At 39.4% G+C, this 20,091-nt stretch overlaps 1 protein-coding gene across 2 annotated transcripts in view; it reads left to right on the top strand.

Annotated features, from left to right (window-relative positions):
• Positions 1-20,091, top strand: part of TGFBR3 (transforming growth factor beta receptor 3) — a 119,047-nt gene that overhangs the window by 61,234 nt on the left and 37,722 nt on the right. For both annotated transcript variants that reach the window (XM_039555862.1, XM_039555861.1), the window contains exon 4: positions 7,050-7,187. In XM_039555862.1, coding sequence (XP_039411796.1) covers positions 7,050-7,187 — 138 coding nt within the window. The remainder of the gene's footprint in view (positions 1-7,049; positions 7,188-20,091) is intronic.

The following is a 20,091-nucleotide window of genomic DNA, read 5'->3' as shown; positions in this document are numbered from 1 at the left end:
AAAGAATACACTTTTCCTTTACTTTTATTTTAAAAAGATAAGTATCCTTCCCAAAGTAATTGATGAACACTTCTGAAAAGTGGCGCAGTACCAGATCCCACCACTTGAGGTGGATTAATTAATCCTTGACTGAATTCTGTTATAGCCAGTGTACCAACATTATATTTTTTCAAGTGAATTTCAGTAGAAATTCCTAATCTCCTATATTGATAGACACAAGTGAACTGTAAAAATAAGTTTCTTCATATTAATTTCTTTGACTTGCAATACCAGAACAAATTATGTCTTATAAATATTGTATTAAGAGAAAGAGTGAGAACACTTAGGGCAGAGATAGGTACAAATTTTCAGATTTCAGCTCTAAATTTTGCCTGCTTTGAATGAGTTAATCATTGCAGCAGAGTAATGAGTTAAGATGTCATAAATCCATCTTTACTGCATCACTTGTAAGTCAAAAAATGTGCTTATGTGATCTGAGAGTTAAAATTCTTTTTTTCCTTCTTTTTTAGAGAACAGCTGTCCAAGCCTAGGCAGTGTAATTCAATACAACCCTGCATATTTTGTCCTGGCTTATTAGCAAAGATTTGTAATGGCTGTTTTGGAAAACGTGCTATGAATTTATCTAAAGGTCTTCATGCCGGAATAGTTAATTCAACCTTACAAATCCTTGGCACTTAACTTTCATCTTTTTAGAACAAAACACAGAGCCTGTGATTTGATGCCTTGAAGTCAGCAAAACAAAATGGTACTTTAACAGCAGCATTTACTTTGATCAGTTTTCAGCATTTGTGTCCTTGCCTTTCACATAGTACAAATTGCTTTACCAGAGTAACAGGGCAGGAGCCCGTAGACTGTTTTTGTAGTTGGTTTCTGTGGTGATACTCAGCCTTCCATGAAACTCTGATCTCTGGGGACAGAAGCTTCTGCAGCCGCCTTAACCTTGCTGCTGCTGGAGACCTTAAAGGAACTGTGTGCAGAATGTGCAGACAGGGGTGAGCAGCATGAGTCCGTACAGAGACAGCTGCCTCAGCAGTGCCAGTGAAGGTTTGATGGACATTGTGCCTGTGAATGGAAAAAGGCATGCTAGCAAATAGGACACAACAACTCTGTGGTTCACATCCCAGTTGTACTTGGATGCTTTTTAAAGATGAATGTGTAGGTTTTAAGATTTTCAGAATAGCTTTCATCTATAATTTTCACCTATGACCAAACAGTTGTATTCCTCACAAGTTAGTCATGTATGATTTGGAGGAGTGCGTGCCAAGGGGGCCCAGACGTGAGTCTGGAAGAGGAGCTTCCTCTGACAAACAGCTGCTGAAGTTGAGCCTTGGTGAGAGGACCATTGCTGACACACATGCCCAGAAGGTCTGGCCTAGCTACTCATTGCACAATGCAAATGCTGGCTGTGCAACAGCTCAGTGATCAAATGAGTCCTTCACTGGGAGTGAGGAATGTGTTGGACCACATTCACTTATTTTCCTGTACTGTTGTGCTGCTGTCTGCTTGGTTAATGTGCTGTCTCTTAATATGTTTTTAAAATAACATGGGCAAAGCAATAGCAGCTGCTTCTTAAGTGGACTAGGTGACCTAAAAATGCCCAAGTCCATTTAATGATTCTGGTTTCCTTTTCTTTTGGTGTTGTTTGACCAAACTGGTCACAGAGCTGCCTGAAGACTTTGAATGAGGCAGAATGTTGTTGAAAAGTACAAAATATGTGTGTTTTATAAGCTGCTTTGAAAATCTGGGAATGGATGGATAGTGTGTCTTTTTGGATCCCTGATGTTATTTTTTTTAAAAAAGCTTATATGGCAGTTTCAGAAAAAAGTTAGAAATTTTAACACAGAACTCAATGAATTTGGAGTTTCACACCATGTCTTCAAAACACTGTACAGCACTGAACACACATAGGATTGGTTTCTGATGGGGTTTCTGGGCAAGGCTTCACATAAATATTTAGTAATATGGATTTTGCCAGTGAAAATACAAAAAGAAGGAGAAAAATCATAGTTATCTCTTGTGCTATTAATTAGAAACATTTTGTTTGGTGGTTTGAAGTGATCCAGTGTCTTTCTATTAATTTGTGTTGTCTTTAGAAGGTGCTATGAACTTTCTAGACATTTGAGAAAGGATGTGCCTTGAATGGCTCTTGAGCTGAGACAGAAAGGTGTCTGGGGGAGGGGGATCATGTAGGACTCAGCTAATATATGGTATAACTAGAGCCACAGTGGGGGCACTGTAGCAGAAATGACATTTAGTTGAGATTGTTGTAGAGAGAGTAAGGATGAGGATCTTGCACTGCACTGCTGTGGATGGAGGCAGCCATGCCAGAAGTTAGCAAAGGGGCAAGTTGGTGGGAGCATGGATGTGGCAGCAGAAAGCTTAGCAAGGCAGAGCTAAAGAGAGGGCTGGTGTCATGCTGGAGGGGCTGGTGCAGCTGAAGTGTTGAACTTGTGCTTGTGTTGACATCATAACTTTTAATACCTTAGAGTCCTGCTAATCCTTTCAGTCTCTGAAGCAGGAGTGGGAAGAGGACCTCTGATGCGTAGTCAAAGTTCAGGCTCTCACTTGGACCCTGCAATTCAAACCACTCTCCCTCACATAAATGCCTCTCTGGTGAGCTCTTCTGACCATGCCCACTGTACTTGGGCTGAAATTTCATGGGATACCCACTGACTGTAGTTATGCAAGGTAAAACCCAAATGCTTGGCAGCAGGGTTTTGGCATAAATATCTTGAGTGCTGGTAGCTCTCAAGCAGTTTGCTTGAAAAACTTTCCAAGAACCAGAAAGAAGTCTCATAACAGATATCACTGCTGTGTATCATCAAGCACTGTGTGATGCAAGACACTTGTGATGCAAGACAGTGATGTTGGAGCAACTCTAAGTTCAAGGGGGGAAGTATTTATGCTATGAGGAGTGTGTTAATTTTGTACAACTTCTCAGTGGGAACAGTCACATTCAGACTTGGCTAACCAGCAGGTAGGTTCCTCAGCAGTGCTAGCTCTGAAGCAGAAACTGGTTATGAAAAACATGATGACCAAGATGGTCCTGTGTGGATACAAAAATGCTGCTAGCAAGGATTTTCTTGCTATTTTCCAAGTCCGTGAGAGACTTTTCTCTCTCACAGAAGATAGTAGCAGAGTTCCATAAACAATGAAACACCTGCAACCTTGAAAAGTCTTGTTTATGGTATAGTAGAAAAATATTTTGACAATGGATGTTTTAGGATTTTAGCCAATCACACCCAAGGGGTGGCTGATCCTTTGTCCAATTAGACTACGAAGAAAAAAGTCTTTAAAAGAGTTTGTAAAATAATTAAATCAATCAATCTTGCTGCACAATTCCTGCCTGCTGGATCTTCTCTCCTCCTCCCTATGGCTGCGGGACACGGTAATATACCCTAGGGCATTTTAATAGTCCTGAGTGGGTTTTTTTCAGTCTGTAAAACCAAGGTGTTTTTTTTTCTCAAGACTCAGTTTTTTGCTGAGTACTCTGTTATGCAAATAAATGTAGTGACAGGGAATATATATGCTAAGGAATATAGTGATGGAGGCTGCTGCAGAAGCATGGTCACATGAACTATATTCTTTCTCAAGTTTAGAACTAGGGATATGAATTTTTCATTGTGTGTTTTTTTGCTTAGTTATGAGCAAACTGAGGAGTACAGGAATGCAAAATTACCTTTATTCGGAAAATTTTCACAGAAGCATTTCATTTAGTTATGAAAAAAGTTGATTCGGCATTGAAGTCCTGTAGCTTTTCTCAAGGATCTGCACTTTTCAGGCAGAACTGTAGGAAAATTCCATTATGTGGTATAACTTATCCTACAGTTTCAGCCAAAGGCATGGATAGGTACATCACCACTTCTGCATACAGCTCAAACTTTGTTGATTATTTCCATGCATGAATGGAAATAATAATGTATGTGTGTATTATACTGCATCTTTAATTTTCAAAGCTAAGGGAATAGCAACTACAAAGTCTGATAGTAGATCCAGTTGCAAAGAGTCTCTGATTTTCTCACTAAGGTAGTATGATTGCTCTGTGCTCTCTTGTGTGACTAAAACAACAGGAAGGAATCTTCATGAAGTCTAAAACATCTGTCTTGTCTGATAGATGTTGGCTTTGAATAAATTTGTCTGAGATCAGTTGAAACAGAGGTACTTCTCCATTTCCTTATTATGCAAAGAACTTGGCCGAGCTGCTTCTGAGATGAAGTTTTCAGAATGTGTTATATGTATTTATCATTCCTGCTTTTAATAAATAATGGATGTTTTAAATAGCAAAAATTTTTTGAAGTTTCTAATAAGAGCCATATCTTTTACACTGACTTGACATTCTAACAAAAATACAACCAGAGTGCAAGCCCAAGCTGAGTGCTCCTGTTGGCCAGTGCAAGAGGATTGTTACTGGTTTTCTATTCTTGTTTATTTAAGCACATAAACTATATTGTAAGTAATTTCATCAATATCTAGGGTCAAAGGAAACCAGTTATCATTGGGCATGGAAGTACGTTGGATGCATTTTATGCCATTTGAAGCTGAAAAAAATCAGAATAAAATTTGAACTCATATTTGCAAGGTCAGAACTACAAAAGATATAACTGGACTACTTTACTAAACTGAGATTACAGTATTTTTATTGTTTTGTAAGAAAACATAAGCCCAGAACAAGATAATTACCTTTAATAGTTTAAACAGCTTATTAGTAATTAGCAGTGATTACAGCTCAAAAGCTACAAGAAAAGAAACAAGAATGCTTTTTAGTTAACATGAATTTAATAGTGGTTCTAAACACCTTTTCCTTTTTCCTTTCACCTCTCCATTTCTAGACCGAACAACAAAGCAGGAGTCTTGTAAAATGAGTAATTTCTCTCTCATGTTCAGGTAACAGAACTACTTTGGCTCTATAGGTGATACAGTAAAGCAGTTTCTGTAGCTACAAACATGGTTGTTTGGCATTTCAGGTCTCTGTCCTCCCATTAGGATTGAGAGCACTAGCACCCTGCAATTTGCTAAAATGAGGTATTTTATTCTTTAGAGGCAGAAAATGGAGAGAAATGTGGTTCTTGGTACTCCGTGGTACTTAGTGTTTTCTTTATGAAATGTGTAAATACTACCATGTCTTCTGCTGGAGAGGCCAGGTGGTGCCAGAGGTGGCTGCAGAGGGCAGAAGATGGCACTGCCTGGCCTTCCTGAAGGCAGGGCTGGCACTGCCCGGCTGTGGGCCAGGAGAGGAACTCATTCTTTAAAGCAGCTTGGGTTTAGTACAAATATGGATTTACTCAGCTTTCCAACAAGTTTTAATCAAGCTTAACAAAGAGGAGGACAGGGATGTCCTCGGTGCTCCCAGAGGTGTGCATGTGGGGTTTGATGTCTCTCACTGTGGGGACTGAGGACACGTTTGGTCAGTGGATTGTCAGAATCTGGTGCATTCTGCTTGTAAGCAACTGCTACCAGTTAGTGTGGGAGCACAGCCAGCTGTTTGCGAGCTTTTTTTGCAAAGTCTTAAGTAGTGGAAAAAGGTCTTTCTGCTGTCCTCTGGGTGTCTGGGACCTGAGACCAAGGCTTAGTGTTGACTTTATAGTGATGGTGAACTTTTCAAGGGGAAATAAATAAAAAAGACCAACCAACAACAACCACCCAAAAAAAACCCAAAAAAACAAACAAAAAAAAAAATCCCCAATGCAAACAAAAAACCCCCAACCAAACAAAAAAAATCCCAAACAAAAAAACCAAACCAAACCAAACAAACAAAAACCCACCCCCACCCTTCTTTTTATTTTGGAAAAATTTGCAACAGTAATAGGTACCTAGTTTTCAATTTGGTCTCTAGCTTTCATCTAGTTACTTTACTGGATGAACCTCTGTTTACTTTAATGGTAAACTAATGGTTGTTTGCCACTTTGTAAGAATCATGCCATGAACTATACATAGTGGCTCTTCTTTATCTCCAATTTACTTTTGGATTCTCTAGCAGGATACAGAATTAATTCTGAATTACCCATGTGCTCATTTCTGTTTGCCACCACTCAAACTGCTGGTTGTGTTCATGTTTGCTTCCTCTATACATTTTTTAGAAAGAGTTGTGATTGTCTGTCAGGGAACCTGCCAGTCACCAGTATTGTGAGACATCAGCTTCCCTGCTCAGTCTATGGTAGATCATCTCTCCACTGCACACTAAAGGGTTCTTCCTATAATGTGGGATGAAGTATCAAGCTAAACCCCGACTGCTTAAACAGCTTCTTAGGTGCCACAAAACCACTGTAATATCAACTGCAAGTCTGTATATGCTATAAATGGACAGGCTGTTCTGTCATGTGTTTGGTTATGGTTTTGCCCAACACTGAAGCCTTTCTAGAAGGGCAGTGCCAGGATATGAGGAGCTGGGCAGGAGGGACTTCCAGCAACCACAAACTGGTTGCTTCAAAGCCACCTGTAACTGTTTGCCTCACTTCCATGATGTCCACTTTCCTGGGATCATTTACCCTGTTATCTTTTTAGTCTCTGAACACAGGCATTTTCTTTGCCTAGTGTATGTTAAAATTTCTTTTGGAATTCCTTCCATAAAGTAGTGTAGTGCTCACTTGTGTTTCTGGATTTGTTCCTCCTGTTTTTTGTTTGTTTAGGTTTTTTTTGTTTTGCAGGCTAGATTTATGCCCTTAATAGAATCAGCACGTGAGGTTTTATACTCTAAGCCAGCTTTGTAGACTACCATCTAGAAACCAGAAATCAGAGTTTGCTTTGTAATTCTTTTTATCTCCATGTTCTCCAACTCTCAGCTTAGTGGTTTGACCTTTTGCATAAGCTATTTTTCATCAGCATTTGCCAAGGTTTTCTTTTTAGCAGTGCTTTGCAATCATAGAGCACAAATGTTAACTATTTCATATTTTATTTTCTCTGTGCTTTGTTGACTGATTTTTGTGGAAGTAGATTAGTGTATAATCTTGAGTCAAGACCTGAATGCTAAAAGTCATAATATGTATAAATTACCTTTGATTCATTGTTTCAAATTCCAGGAAGTATTTACATATTTCTGTGTTTTTCTGTAGGTCACGTTACATTTGAATCCAATTTCATCAGTGCATATCCACCAGAAGCCTCTGGTGTTTCTTCTCAACTCTCCTTTGCCTTTGGTCTGGAAGCTAAAAACAGAAAGACTGGCACCTGGAATCCGAAGAGTTTTCTTTGTAAGTGTACACAGTCCTCTGGCCTGCTCTCTATCATAGCTGCTTGTCGCATAAGGCGTGGAGTTAATGGCATTCATTTCAAAATTTTTCAAACTTAGATTATAAAAACAAGTTAACAGCGGGTCAAGTTTCCTTGTAGGGCTCTGGGGAACAGTTAGGTGGTAGGGCAAAGCAGTTTGGGAAAAGTAGCCAATTACTTGTTATGTGAATTTAAGGAAAAGAAAGCAAAACTGCTTTTCAGAATCTGCACATCATATAGTTATTAATACTAACAGCCATTCGAGTTCAAAAAGCTGTGAGGTCGTAACAGATTCCTGATTGGAACTCTTAACAGTACCATAAAGCAAAAAGTCTCAAAGCAATTGGAAATATTAAGAGTGGATGCTAGTTGTGTGGTCTGTGACCAAAACAAAAATTTGTATGTATTGAGCTCAATATGTCCAGTTACGGTTTATGTCTCTGATGAAGCTTTGGTCTATTGAAATGACCAGGCTAAGCCCAGAATGAAGTCATTTTTGTTTCTCAGAAAGACTGGAGCTCTGCTTATAATGCAAGATCCAAATATTACCTAGTATTTGTAAATCATGTCCTTACAGTTTGCCAGGACATTCAAGTTTGCTATTTGTAGTGAAACAGACAAGTTGTTTGGATTAAATTTTTGATGCGTGACATCATGTCTAATCATGAGTTGTCTTTATGGAAGTTACAGCTTTCACTATATTCAACTCTAATTGCAGAACTAAACTTGATTATTTTTAGCGGTATCCTTATAGGGCTTCATTTTGCTCCTCCAGCACAGCTGACAGTGGTAGGCAAGATTGTTTCTGCAGCACCCAGTAAGAACTTAATTGTGTCACTGTGCATCAGCAGGACAGGAAGATGGACCATGGTGCAGCATTAGAACGCTGAGAAGGGGGCACTGCTCTCTCAGTTGACCTGGTATGGTGGTGACACTATTAAGTGCACGAAGAGTTCTGTCACTTGCTGGACACTGCAAGCTTTCTGGAGTTGTCTTTCTTTTTCCTGTCATCAAGGTATAAGAGTAGGAGTACCCTTGATATTTTGAACTCTGAAGGACTCTGTCCTGTTTCCAGTACAGTGTGTTACTGATTGGTGCCAAGAACATGGGCTTGTTTTTATTCTAAGGTATTCACAATCTTAGGTTTGTCATTGGTGTTTTGGAGATTCATTACTGTTATCTTCTTGTTGACCATTCCTGTTACATGTCCTTAATGCAACCAGTACAGTTCTGGTGTGCTCAGAAAATGGCTGAGGAACAACATGCGGAACAACAGTGTACCACGTCCTCATTCCTCTCATTGACAAAAGAAGCAGGATCTTTCATCAGATAATAACACCTTGGACCTACTTTCAGTTTAGTTTTGACCTTTTCCTACAATGCATCATCACTCCCATTTCCTGTCAACTAGATTTTGCTCAGCTAGTTTGTGTTCTTCCTCTGCACCCAGGATTTTCCCCCTCCCCTTACCTTGCTCCGGACCTGGAGAGATGGTCTTCTGAGACTCATCCATTTCTGCTCAGCTGATTGTGCTGGAGTTCAGATGGTGATCATGCTGAGCTTGCTTGGTTTGTCTCAGTGGGGCTTCAACAGCCTGCATTAAGGCTTAGGAAAAATAGGAATGTGCCCAAGGCTCTGACTGCCAAAACTGTACCATTAGATGTGTGTTTGCTTCAGAAAACTGTTTCAGGCTCTTCTGGTTACAAGATTAGGCTTGAAGATGTGAGCAGCAGCAGTCATAGATTCCTTCCCAAACAAGAAGTTGCCTGACCTCAAGAACTGCCCTGATAAACTTGGCCACTGATGCTGCAGGAAGGAGTGGACTGTTTCTCAGCTGGGGCAGGAGTACCTGGTAGGCACTACAGATTTCCTGCTGTGTTGGGGGCTCAAATCAAATGCCTCCTCTCAAAACTGTACCTCTTAGTCTCTGCTGGTCATGGTAAGGGCTGAACAATGTGGTGCCTTATGCCATTCTGCCAGCCTGTGGCACTGGGATAATGCTGCTGCCCATGGGAGCTCACCTTTTTTTTGCAAGGGACTGAACTGGGTCTCAGTGTTAACCCATCCCTGATCCATCTGAATAGCTCTCCATAACAATTTTGGATCTCCTTAAGTGCCATATGAATTTATGTATTTTTCCTTCTACCATATTAAGGTTTATATTTTTCTTTCCTACAAAGAGCTCAAAGAATGAGATTGCAGAATGCCAGGGTGTTGATCCACCATTACCTCTCCCAGTTTAATCCCTCTGGTCCCTCTCACTCTGAAAGTTCACTCTGTTTTCTTTTCCTAAGGCAATATTTTTGCTATAAACATAAGCTAACTTCAGTCTCTTACTAGGGATTCATCAGCCTTCCATGACCCAGTTTCTCAGTAGCTAGGGCAACTTGGGATGATAAGCCATGAGGTTACGGGCTGAACAACTTTAAGTGTGGTCATCATCTGTTGCTTTTCCACAATTCCACTCTGCTCACAAGGACGAATGCATTGTTTTCCCAAAAGCTTTCTGAAAAAAGAGCACAGAATCATGTGGCACAGAAAACATGAAAAATGTGGAGGAAATCCTAGCAGCACCTGTAGACAAGTGCAGTATGCCAAATAGAGGTCAAGGGGTTCTAGTTTTGCATAGAGCTGTTTGCCTGTGTTGAGCTGTGCTAGTTTGCAAACCCTGCGATGGTCTCTGTCCTAGAAAAGGTTGTCCCTTTTCAGAATCAAGGGTTCTTGATTTGGGTAAGCTGTGGGGCAAAGGGACATACTGCTTCTGCCCTAGTTGCAGAGAGGTTCCCTGCCTCTGTGCCAGAGCCTTCAGTAAGGTCCAGACAACTGACCCTGGGACTGTAAATAGCAGCTCCAAGGGTTGCAGAGTGCCGAGCATGCTTCCTTGGCCCTTGTTTAAAAATACTTAGCTCTGTGGCTCTGACTTGTTCAGTCTCCTTAAATGTATAGCCAAAACAGAAAATTGAGTATTTTGAATCATAAAAGATTACAAATTCAAAAAAGCTTTTCTAGTGCCCATGAATTCTATGCTCAAAACAGAAATCTGTGCCATGCATACCACAGGAGTGTCATAACAATGTTATTGTCTGTCTCTATGGAAGTCTTAGGCAAGATATTCATTGACTTTCCAACTTTTCCTTCAGACTTTTCAAACAATACATTCATTCACAATTTTATTAATATACTATATGTAAAGTATGAATTGCAATGACTTTCACTGATTGAGTCCTAGTTAGAATGGTAAATAGTGTAAAGAAGTTTAAATGACAACTTCTGGGACTTGTTGCTGATAAAGACCACGTTGCTAGAGCTAGGTCAAAGTTTTTAGTGAAAGGATCATGTAACCATTAGTGAAGTCCTAGGTCCTTATTTCTTTTTAATATTAGCGCTTTTTTTCCCCATGTAAAGTATCATAATAATGTTTTCAAATTGTTACAGGGACATGTGCTTTGAGTAAGTAAATAACTAAATAAAAGTTACAAATTAATTGTATTATAAATTCCAGGGTTATTTCTAACAAAGGTAACTCCAGGATACGAGATAATTAATTGGAGCACAAGTGCTGTTATTAGCCTTGTACAGGTGGAGAAACCAAGGCACACTGAGCTTAACTGATGATGTACTGGAGCAGAGGGTAGAGTTAGGGCTGTGTGTTCCTAGCGTCCTCATTAGCAAAATGGTCTGTTTCCTTCACTCTGTGAATTTATTGTTTGAGTTTCCATTAAAGCTAAGCTGCCCCAGGAAAGGATGAAAAGATTTAAAGCTTGTGTCAGCACATATCCAAAAGACCAGGAAAATACAGGAATACTGAGTTGGGCTGGAGTTTAACTTCTTATCACATAGTTCAAGCTTGGATTTTTGCCTTGGGCCTGGTCCTCCATCAGTTAAGAAGCTTAAAATGAATGTGGGAGAAAATCCAGGCTTTGGGTACATGGTTATAATATAGGGGAAAGCACAAATTACCTTCTTGGTAAACACTTTTTCAGTATGAAAATGTAGATTTGATGTATACATGCGGTCTTGCACTTATTTTTATCATGTAATGCACATAGTTTCACTCAGTGACTTGTCATGTGCTTTATCTTCATGGAAACAGCTCATGGTTTCATTTTCACAAAATGTCTACTGGTGGCTAAACCTCACAGTGGAATAAATTGTCATTAAAATTAAGTTGCATGCCCCAAAGTGGCACTGAATGGAAGCAGAGTGATTCTCACAGAGTGACAGTACTTTGGAGGAAGCCATCATGACAGGGCATGGCTGCTGAGGGAAGTCGTTCTTCACTGTTCTGTTGCCAGTGTTGTAATTTTGCTGCTCAGGGTGCTTTCCCCATCTATAAATCAGAAAGAACACCAGTGAGTACTCTTAAGAGAAAATTTGGGCATTTTGATAAAAACCTGACAAAAATTTTCTCTGGACAAGAAAGAGAAAAGAATATATGGTGTCTACCTAGTGTGGTGTTAACAATACATTTAGCATGGACAGGGTTATTTTCAGACTCGGCACGAGTTACTGTATATTGACGGGTGAAGTAGGTGATGCTGTGAAATTATTGTAATTTTAGTAAAATAAGTCTTGAGTTTATTTTCATAGTGTTAAAAATAAATGTACCTTAGTGTCATGGCATTTCAATCCAAAAATACCTGAAATGGGTTAGGGCATGAACTGCCTGACCTAAGTAATTGTAAATCATCACTTCAATTACTGGTGCATGTTGTCATATTAGTCTGATTGTATATTTGTACATGTCACAAAAATACAACAATTTGGGAACTGGGCATTTTCTGTTCAGATGTTCATGGGCTCATCACTCTGAAGAGTATTGCATGGGTGTGAAGCTCTGTTCAGTTCAGCAAGGGGAATGCTTGGCATCTGTGCTACGTTTTGTTTTTTTTCCTCAGCAGGGAATAAATGCCAAAATTGCATTATGAAGGGGAGTGGGAGAGGAAGTTGAAGGACATCTTCACTGGTGATTAGACTGGTTAGGTTATGACAGATCACAGTTCTACGTAAGCTAGACAGCTGCTGTAGAAACTGCTTTTACCTGTGATCTTGGTGCAGGTCAGTATTGCAGAAAAACATTACCAGACCTCTTCCACTATCCCACTTTTAAGTTTTCATACAGCAAAATAGTTTCCTTCCTTCCCATCAAGTCGTCATTTCTCTCTTTCCCTAAAACTAGTTTATTGCTAACACGTCTTGGCAAAAAACCAGAAGTTTTATGAAACTGTACAGAAAGAGGGTTTTATAGGTGCTGCTCAGCATGTTATTTTTTTTTTCTTTATATATGGTAGCTTTTTCAATTGCTTTTATAGCCTAGGAATGTCTTTACTCAGCAAGTGAAAGTAGTGAGAATTAAATCAATGAAAGAAAGTTCCCAATCCTTTGTGATTTCCTGTTAGAATAGATCCAAAACCCCTTAAATATCTACATATGTGATTATATGTAATATATGATTTAAGAAGCAATGCTTCAGCTCTCTCTCTGATTTAGTTATTCAGGCAATTAAATGAGTAAGAGTTGTAGGTAAGAAAACACTTATGCAAACAAATAACCTTGCAAGAACTAGGAGTGAATGTGTGTGTTAAGGTAGTGAAATGGAAGAAGCAAGAGCAGTAGTGATAAATACAAAAACAGATCACTTGCTCTTGGTTTGAGATTTGAAAAGATAAAATAAAAGCTTTAAAGAAGAAGAAGTGATAGAATGAAGAGTTTAATTATTAGTCATTTCTGTATTTCTGAGAAGAAAAAAAGCCATGTTCTTATTATTCCAGCCAATTGGTGGTTTATTCCTCTCACTTCATGAAAATATGGTTCACATATTTTGGGTCACTGCCACCAAACCACAGGCTGTTCTATGGCTTGCACTAGATTTGGATGACTGACAAAACTCACTGAAAAACAAGTGCTATTTGTTTTCCTGTGCCTAGTATTTAACGGGAAATCAGGAGGCTAAATTTCCAATCACTGGTTAAACAGACCCAGATGTGAAGAAGAGTGCTCTGCTAGGAGAAGAGTGAGGAAGGATAGGAAATGCATGACTAGTGATAAATTCGCTATTAATAGTGACCTTTCACTATTCAAAGTAAAAGCAGTAGATTTTCACTGTTGTGTAACAGTGTGAAGAGGAATTTAAAGGGACATTTACATTTTGCTGTAGAATCCTGGGGTTTGGGGTTTTTTTTATAGATCTTCATCGTTCTTCTACTCAGGAGCTGGAAATAATCCTGTAGTTGCCCTTTTCCACTTGGAAGAGTTCATATCCTCCCTTCCCCTCCCCACACCGTTTTCCTGCCTTTTGAAAAAATGTGAAAATTAGCATTATGTGTCTAATTAAAAGTGTTTAGTAAACAGTAACTCTTACTATGCTTTTCACAATGGTAAATTTCCCTATAGACTTTGTCTCCTGGCATGATTCAACCCTGGCAAAATACTGCTTTTCTAAAGTCTATATAAATGGGTTACTCCCAGAAATATTAGGGTGACCTCAGGCTACATATGGTGGTGATTCTTATATTCTTGGCAAAAGAGGGGAAGGATTTTGTCAGCAGTAGGAATGGCAGAAAATGACAGGGTAGTAAATACATGCTTGAAAATGATGCATGTAAAAGGAGTTTAAGAGTACAATAATCCTAGTAAGGCATCTTTAAATATCTAGAGGGTTTGAGGGTTGGTTTTTTTCATTCAAAGCTTGCTTCAGGAAGACATTTCAGAAGAGAAGTGATATTTCTGGCTTAGGAAGCAAGATATAGTACATGAAATGAGTATGCAGAGCCTGGTAAAAAAATTCTGTGTGATGTCCCAAAATAGGGAAATTTTATGATGTATAGGTATCCTCTGCTTTCACTGTAATCACTTCGGTTTGGGCAGAAATATTTCGAAAATACCAACTTGCCAGTAAATTTCACAGGAAACTAGGCAGGTCCTTGTGCCTTAGCTTCTTCTTTCGTGGGACTTCAAAGGGCTGCATTTTTTTGGGAGCTTGGTTTGCTAAGAGTGTCATGGAGTTCATACTAGATCCCATGTGATTAAGACATCTTTCAAAATTCAAGCTTTACTGCATGATGTTTGTTTCAGCTTTAAGAGTGGGCTGTCTCTGTGGGTCATTGCTCCAAACAAAACTTCTGTTAGGAGTGTGGATAGGCCAGATCTGGATGATGCTGCCTCTTGTATCTCCTGCTGATCTTTCTCATTGCTGCCTCTGATCCTAAGCATTCCTCCTACTCCTGGTCCCTCTAGAAGCCCAGACCTATCACTTTCAGAACCAAGACAGCTGGTAGTCAGGAAGATGTGGACTTTAGGTTCCAGGCTGCAAGAGTAAGGAAACAAAGAATATTCTTGCATTTAGTGGTCGAGGTGTATTCCCAAACCAGTCTTGCAGGAGGCTGAAGGACCTGGAACAGGCACCTGTGATAGTCTTTTCTCTTCTGTATGGTCATGGCTCCTTCCTTTCTTTGTTTGCTTCAGTAAACAGGGGCTTAACCAGTGGAAGTTTACAGAAGCAGGCAGTGGATTTTGGCAGACTCCTGGTGTTAGTGACGTGGAGATAATAAATCACAACAGGTTGTGTTACTGAGTCACTGATTCCAGTGGAAACTATAGCTGCAGTTGCATAGATACGCTTTGATTCTCCCCTTCACTTCTTCCACTAAATTGACTCTAACTTGAAACAGAATCCCTGGAAAAGCTTCTGCTACCTTATTTTGCTCATATCAAACAAGTGTTATGTTGAGTCTATTAAGGTGTTGTTAAATTAATGTGAGATGAGTGGACAGTTACCTGTCTGCAATTAATAAACTCCTGAGCCTTAAACTTTGGGAACAGATTTCCCCCTTACACAGATTTTCTTGTTTGTTTGTTTATCATTCTAGTAACTGTTCCTTAGGGGTTTTGAAAGTTGCACTTGATTTGACACAGATTCAGCTTTGATGGAAAATCCCAGGATTTTTTTTCTAGCTATATAAAGATGTGCAGGAGTCTGCTCTCTGATCTCATAAGGTTCTGCTTTCATCCTGAGAAAACATTGTATGGCCTTGGTCATGTAAGGATCTTTGGTAGCTGCCAAAATGAGCATCTCCTAGGAAGTAGAATTAAAATTGAAAATGTAATTAAGATAATGCTGCTCTTATGTGTGTTTTTTCAAAATGTGAAAACTGTAAGTGGAATTTTTTAATGACTGCATGTGGTCTTGAGAACACTAAACTGAAAATGAAAAATTTTGTCATTGTCTGAAAACATCACACCTCTGTGGCTGTAAGGACTATGCAAAGTTGATGATTCACAAATGCGGCATGTAATTTCAAAAGCAGCGTGTTTCTTATTTGTTGAAGAGAATTGTTCTCTTGATGATTATAGTATGTTGTATATGGATTTATTAACAACAAAAGATATATTTTTTGAGTACCTGATATTTCTCCATCCATGGCTTTATTTTTCCTCTGTAAGTGGATGAAAGCACATAAAAGTACAGTATCAAAAAACACCAGCTGACTCTGATCCCCATGTAGGCCGCTCTGATAGTTGGTTGAAGTCTTTTAATTTTATTCTGAGCAGATATACTCCTCTCCTACATGTTCCACCACAGGTCTGATACTGCATACCTCAGATAAAAATATGAAGGATGCTGCTTCTTTTCCTTCTACTATATTTGCTTCAGTCATGGATTTAGGGGTCGATTAGTTGGTCACTTGTGCTGGCAGGCCTTTCATGGGTGGTGGTGTAGCTGTTGTTGTGAGAGGAGGGATTGGTTCATGCTGTGTGGCTGTGGACACTAAACTTTGTATTCTGAGTCATGTCCCAGAGGTGTCTACCTCTCTCTCTCAAGGCTAAATTATGAACTTGTTTCCTACTTGGGAGTTCTGAATTATAACTACGTTAAATACTTAAAATGTTATAAAGCATGATCCCCCTGGATCAGATTCAAAGGGGAAAAAAAGGCAATAAACATTTAAAAGGAGAGAAGGAAATAGGTGAAATAAGAAACAGAATGTGCTATTTTGTGTGTGCAGTATTCACACTCACCACTGTATATATTTGAGATGACTCAGGTTTGGTTCTGGGAGTTGTTTCCTCTGGGGAGTAGTAACTTCTTACACTTCTGCCAGGTAACTGATGTCCTGAACTACCATGGCAGCCTTGCAAGGGCAGTTTATGCAGACTGGAACCTTTTCTTAAGGGACATATGAAGGCTGTCCCCCCAGCATGAAGGGTGTATGTTTCCTTGCCTTGCTATGATGCAAAGAAAATTTCAGGCCCTATTTTCCCCAGTGGTCAGCAGGGTAATAGTGTATGTAACCAAAGTATGTTTCTAAACACATTTTGTTTTTTGATGGAAGACTCAGGTTTTGGTAGCAAATTTTCAATATACTGTGCTTGATCCTCATTTCCTCTGAGGAGCAGCCCTTTGAACTGCGGCGCTTGCTGTGGTTAGTGGCCATGGCCAGTATCTTTTGGTCTTGCAAACGGATTTTCCATGTCCAGTTTCTTCATTTAGCCTCAGAAATGTGACAGGACATGTAGGTGTACTCAGCAGCAGAGGATGTTTCCGATGCATTCCCTTTTCATGTCCTTGCAACAACTGGAAGAAATAGCGTGGGGGCACTTTTTCCACTCTGCAGCCTCAGAAAGTAACCACTGAAGGAGTTGAAGGGAGGAGATAAAAGTATCTGTAGCAGCAGTCTCTTAATCACTCAATCAATGCATAATTAGTGCTCAGATAAAAATTGATGTATCCCCAAATATTTAAAACATTATTTGACTTTAATGCTTTGGCTTATCCTACACATGTTAGAGCTGCTTTTGATTTGTTCTGAAGAGTAAGTAGTTAATGTTCAAGGCAGGTGTTGAAACAGTGATGGTTGCCTTTTTTGGAAGGGTCTGCTGAATTCTTTCCAGAATAAATAACGTGCTTGGCTCACTTAACCTTGCCTTAGGTCTGCGTAGTAAAAATCCCAACATTGGCAAGCACAGCAGAACTCTGCAGTCCTTTCTAAAACCTGGCTAGTGGAACCAGCATTTCAAATAGACTTCAGCATGTGATTGAAAAAAATAAATATGATAAGCTTCATGTTTATTTAAAGATGTTTACTGTATGATCACTTAGTGAGGATGCTTGTGCCAGACTTCTTAGTTGCTCTGCTTTCTGTCTGTCAGTTCCTCTCTTACAGAACTTGGTAACTTTGATAGGATCTGTCCCTCAGGAAGACATTTGTCATGATGCAGGATGATAAAAAAGGTTTTCAAGTTTTAATTAGTAATAATGAAAAGCCAAGTGTATTCTGAGGGAAGACAGCTGTTGTGTTAGCATACATTTAACTATCTCAAATGAAAAATACAGCAAAAATGTATTATTGCAAGGCAACGCATTTCTTTGGTTGTTAGAAGGAATAATATTTTCTCTCATGCTGTCCTGAAATGTTTAAAAAGACACGCTGATGCTGCTTTGCCCTGATGCTGACCATAAAAAAAGTACTGGAAACAATGTGTAAATGAAAACCAACTACTGTACTTACTGGATAAACTGTTTGTCTCTGAGGGTGAAATGCCAACATCTATTCAGTATTCCTGCAAAATAATCACTGGTTAAGTCCTTAAATCCTGCAAATTTCATTCATGGGAGATTTTTCTAGTTAGGCCAAAGGTCTATGAAAATGTCCCACATGTCTCTGATACAAAAGCCAGCATTGCTAAGAGGTGCTCTGTACGCAGTCTGGCATGACCTGGCTTGTGCTGTGTCACTGTCATCCCCTCAGACTGTACACTTGGAATTTGCACAGAATTTGGAGTGTTAGGAGTATCATAGAGATGCTCCATGAAATCAGTCTGTGGCATAGCTGCTTCTAAGTCTGAAAGTACAAAGTGAGTGCGATTTGCGAAATTCTTTATAGAGATAACTGGTTCCTCTCTTTTCCTAGTACTGGGTTACCTCTAATGGCAGACTTAGCTTCCTTATTTGAGAATATTGAGAGAATGTGGTGTAGTCTGTGTTACACTGAATAATACAGACTTTTTTCATTCAAAGGAAGCATTTTATGATAGTCATTTGAAAACAAATAAGAAAGATTATTCAGAATTGAAACAGATGTTAGTTTAAACTTTGAAAACTATTCTGGTAAAAGGATTCCTAAGCTGGTTTTTGTGACAGGTCTGGTCAAATTGGACTCTGAATTGCCTGTGCCTTCTCGTAGAGGAGAATATATGATATGTGCATAATAAATGCTGGCATTATAGCTAGCAACACAGGGAAGAATTTGGAATTTCTTTTCATGTGCCAAAGGATGTAATTTATGTATTTATTTTGACAAATATTTGTAAGTGCCAAACAATTTGGTATGTATCACCCTGAAATAGTGCTGGCAACAATAGCTCCAAGGAAGGTAATAGTCAATTGCCATTAGTTAATTTCTGTAATTGGAAACTGACTTCAGATAATCTGTGTAAAATAATTACGTTGAGAGATACTTATGTGTAAATAATGCTCTGGACAGAAATTGTTATGATGTATTTTTATGATGTATTTTCCCCTCTTTAAGTTATCAGTAGTTTTGGCTTCTCAGTTGGGTAAAAAAATACGCTTTTTTTCCACCACAGAAGTCTGGGTTAGTAGAAAGATGTGAAAAGGGAAGGGGCAGGAGAACAACTGGGTGACTCAGACTTCTTCCTGGGGTGCTTGGAGGACAACAGAAGATGGAAACTTCCATGAAACCTTGGCTACTGCAGTGGCCTGGAAGTAGGGGCTGTGTGTTGTATCTGAACAAACTACAGGGGTATGTCCAAAAAAATCTTCACTGATGCTTTCACACCTGAAAGCTTGTTAATCTTGCTGTGCTTTCACTCAAGTACATATTCTTCTTGACTGGTATTTAGATCTTAGTGAAAGTGTTCATTGAAGGACCGGCCTGGGCAGGGCATGCGGGTTCCAGTCCTTGAGCACCTTGAAGGAAGAGACAGTGAAGTGTATGGATGGGTTGGGTAAATGAAGGAATGCTGCTCTTCCACCACTTCCTGTAGGGACCTCTCGAGAGCTGACAAATGTCCTGGAAGTGTTGGCTACATCCATCTGCAGGGACAGGCAAGTCACAAGGTTGCTGTTGGGATGATGTTGCATTGTAGTAAATCTGGAATGACTTGTTTATCTCTCAAGACCAACACAAGTTGAAGCAGGTTGCAATCTGAAAGAGAGTCTGACCCTCTGCAAACTTCTGTCTGAATGATGCTATTGCCACTCCAGTGAAGATGTATTTGAAAATCTTTGGCTTTCCTGCAGAACCTGTTACACTTCTATGTACTGTTTTTCCATTTTCACGATTTTAAATTGCATTTTAGTCTTTCCATTCAAGACCTCAGTTAATGTAACCTGGTTTTAAGAATATTTCAAAAGATGTATATAACTCATCTGCCTTATGTATTAAACTAAAGTATTTCCTCACTTTCTGTAAATAAAGCAACAGTAAATACCTTCACTTTCTCTTAGCCTTTCTCTTTCCGTACATTCTATTTCTGGGCTGGCCTTTGTATGTCACTGAGCTTGGACTCATGTTCTTTCTGATTTGAGAGTTACTTCAGTAGTTCCCACTTTTATTGTGCTTCACATTCTTATCTGCCTTAATTTTTTCAGACCATCCTGTTCTTACTCTCTCCCTCCCTTTGCCCCCACAGCTTATCTCCCCTTGCAGCACTGTAGTTCCACTTCTGCAGCAGTACAGTTTTTGGAGAGTGGCTCAGAGACTGCTGTTACTCAGCTGCCATGTGCATCTCACCTGTCCTGATGGCCACTTCATTTTTTAAAAACCCTCTGAAAAAGGAATCATTATGCAGATGTTAAAACATGCAACATTTAGGTATTGTTGGAAATAAACCATAATCACCTTCAGTCACTGCATTTGGGTG

Source organism: Corvus cornix, chromosome 8 (genome assembly GCF_000738735.6).
Source record: "Corvus cornix cornix isolate S_Up_H32 chromosome 8, ASM73873v5, whole genome shotgun sequence".
Taxonomy (NCBI): Eukaryota; Metazoa; Chordata; class Aves; order Passeriformes; family Corvidae; genus Corvus; species Corvus cornix.
This window is presented reverse-complemented; position numbering and strand designations above follow the sequence as displayed.